The 3163-nt window shown below is 47.4% G+C and overlaps 1 protein-coding gene across 1 annotated transcript in view; it reads left to right on the top strand.

Annotated features, from left to right (window-relative positions):
• The window catches only part of LOC111670253 (neuronal acetylcholine receptor subunit alpha-7-like), a 38126-nt gene that overhangs the window by 16736 nt on the left and 18227 nt on the right, over positions 1-3163 (top strand). Inside the window, exons 4-5 of the mRNA XM_023426899.2 lie at positions 815-924; positions 2526-2605. Coding sequence (XP_023282667.1) covers positions 815-924; positions 2526-2605 — 190 coding nt within the window. The remainder of the gene's footprint in view (positions 1-814; positions 925-2525; positions 2606-3163) is intronic.

Below are 3163 nucleotides of genomic sequence, written 5' to 3'. Positions count from 1 at the left end.
TCTCTCTCTCTCTCTCTCTCTCTCTCTCTCTCTGTCTCTGTCTCTCTCTCTCTCTCTCTCTCTCTCTCTCTCTCTCTCAGCTTTGTGAAAACACACAATGGCAGTTACATAAGACTCGTCAGTGTAATTTAGATTTCAGCTGCTGCGTTCAGACGACAAACACTCAAACTATCACTGTTCTCACGTTTCCTTTGTCAGCTGTTTTCTCTTTCCTCCCAGATAAACACACACACACACACACACACACACACACACACACACTGTGGAAAACAACTGGATATCATTTAACTTTATTTAAACCGGCACAAACAACTACACTTAAAATCAACAAGGTGAAACGGCCATTTTACTTTGATGATAGCCGTGTGTGTGTGTGTGTGTGTGTGTGTGTGTGTGTGTGTGTGTGTGTGTGTGTGTGTGTGTGTGTCACAAAGGGCTGGGATTAAAGATATTACAATCCTTATTGATTGATCATCGATGACGTTGGTGTGACGTCACATTCAGACATTTGTTTCCGGCGGCGACGCAGACGCTGTTTCCGCACTTTCCCGCTCGTCTGCATCGAGTTCCTCTCGTTCAGCTCGTGTTGCGGCTTCGCCGCTCCGACGCCAAACAACTCTCTTTCTATTAAATCAGCGGCGGCAGCTGTGTAATCCATGTGTACAGGGATTTTCAGGAACATTGCCACAGCTGAATTAAAAGTTTTAGTAATTAGTTTTAGCAATTACAAGTTGTGTGTGTGGCGTCCTTCAGGCCCGGTTCTAAACAAATGGCACTAAGTGTTACACTGATGTGTGTTTCTGTGTGTTTGCAGTACTGGACAGATTTCTACCTGCAGTGGAACATGTCAGACTATCCAGGTGTGAGCAACGTCAGGTTCCCCGACAGCCAGATCTGGAGGCCGGACATCCTCCTGTACAACAGGTAACCACCTCCAGGACGAGACGCTCCGCCTCCTGCCTGAAGCGTCACGTAACCGAACTTTGCTTCGTTAAGATTCTTATTTTTAATGCTGTTTGAACGTTTGTGATCGCGGGGAATGGGAGGAGCCTAACCTAACTCCTCCTCCCAGACAATTCATCAGATCCATTTCATATTTGGTCAGTTTCATCTTAAGACGCTCGTGGTGTCACAGCGAACTTCTCTGCTTCACCAGGAAACAGGAAGTAACCCTTGAGTGATAAAACTCAGAACCAGCATCATTATTTGAAATCACTTGTTTTTGCTGTTGCACTGAATCTTCTTCACTATGAAACTCAGTCTCTTCAGCTCTTGACTTCTACACTGAGGCTCAGAGAAACGATCGATAAAGTTTCCTTCTTTAAACGTAAAGCGTGGGAGAGACGAAGGACAGGAATCGGTCTTGAGATCAGGTTGTCTCCAGGTGGAATCAGGATGTTTCAGGACAACTCACTCCGTCACGGTTTATTTTCCTCCCTCAGTTCCGACTCAGTGAACAAGCTAATTCAGCTAATTCCCTCCTGTTATCGGCGCTAAAGATAGGTCCTCTCCCCGCCAGGATTAATACCTCGCTGTGAACACACACATCAGAGCTGGGGGGGGGGGATGGATGCTAAAAAGCGTTTCAGCTCATTAACGGAGCTGTTCAGAGGCAAAGCTTGATGTTGGTGGGAAGAGGGCGGCGGGCTGTCAGAGGGAATATTGGCCTGTTGGGCTTTAATGAGACGGGGCCGATGAGACGGGGCCGATGAGACGGGGCCGATGAGACGGGGCCGATGAGACGGGGCCGATGAGCGGCTCCGGAGCCGGACTCTGGATTATTCCTGGGCACCGGGTCAACTCTTAAAACAAACTCATGTAGTTTCACTTCGACGGCGAACAAACTCTTCCAGCCACTGACAGCTTCTACAAAGTGAGAGAAACAGTGATGCTCGTGTTGCTGACTTGTTTGTTAACGTACTAAAAACTATGACGTTCCTATCTGCGGTGGAACTCGCTGCTGGGAACGCCACGTTGGGGTAAAGGCAAAGACGTTTGACCCAGGCAGCTACTTCCTGATGACAGGAACCTGCTGTTGGGAGTTTGGTCTCCTGTACGATCACTAGAAGATCCAGATCCAGATCCAGATCCAGATCCAGATCCAGATCCAGATTTCCTCCCGTATGACTGAGCACAGACTGAAAACCTCCAAATTACACCGAGGTTGTTTTCACATCATCAAACCAAATATCCGACTGAAAAAACACATTGATAAATGTACAAACGTTCAGCTGCAGCAGCAGGAATCTGCCTTTAGAAAAAGCTGTTATTAAAAAGTTATTGTTTACGTGACCAGAAGTGTTGCAGGTGAACGTGTCGCCTTCACTGCCATAACTAACAGTTAGGGTTTAATAAGGAGGAAGAACAGCCGCCTGCGAGTGTGTGTGTGTGTGTGTGTGTCTGTGTGTGTGTGTGTGTGTCTGTGTCTGTGTCTGTGTGTGTGTGTGTGTGTGTGTGTGTGTGTGTGTGTGTCTGCAGCCATGATGAAGCTGTGATGTCACACCTGTGTCTGTCTGTCTCCTCAGTGCTGACGAGAGGTTCGACGCCTCCTTCCACACCAACATCCTCGTCAACTCCACCGGCTACTGTCAGTACCTGCCACCAGGTAACTCATCACACACACACACACACACACACACACACACACACACACACACACCAACACACACACACACCAACACACACACCAACACACACACCAACACACACACACACAGTGTCAGTTTATGGAGGTCTGGGGGGGGGGTCATGTCATCATGGGGTCATGGGGTCAACAGGAGGAGGGCGGGAGGAGTTATGGTCCTGATTGACGGCCTGAGACTCGTGGTGACCTTCCACCGGCTGCTGATGGAGAACAGACGGTTTAATGTCGAGAGTTGATTCTTATTTTATTTAATTTTTTATCCTTTTTTTCATTGTTTTATTTTATATTTTATTTGGACATAAACAAAAAAAGAGAGACGACACGTGGGATCAGATCAAACCGACGTAAACGATGCGACAGAACATCAATTTACAGCCGAGAGACAACACGTCAGGAAGAGGAAGGAAACTCATCAGCTGATCAGAAATCAATTACCAATAAAAGTGGTAACAGCTCCATTACTACTGACAGCTGACATTGATTGGTGTGAGTTGGTGTGTTGTAGGGAGGGGGGGGAGG

Source organism: Seriola lalandi, unplaced genomic scaffold (genome assembly GCF_002814215.2).
Source record: "Seriola lalandi dorsalis isolate HSWRI2012SDOR001 ecotype SW California unplaced genomic scaffold, Sedor1 jcf7180002054847, whole genome shotgun sequence".
Classification (NCBI taxonomy): domain Eukaryota; kingdom Metazoa; phylum Chordata; class Actinopteri; order Carangiformes; family Carangidae; genus Seriola; species Seriola lalandi.
Note: the sequence above shows the minus strand (reverse complement) of the source record. Positions and strands in the feature narration are given on the sequence as shown.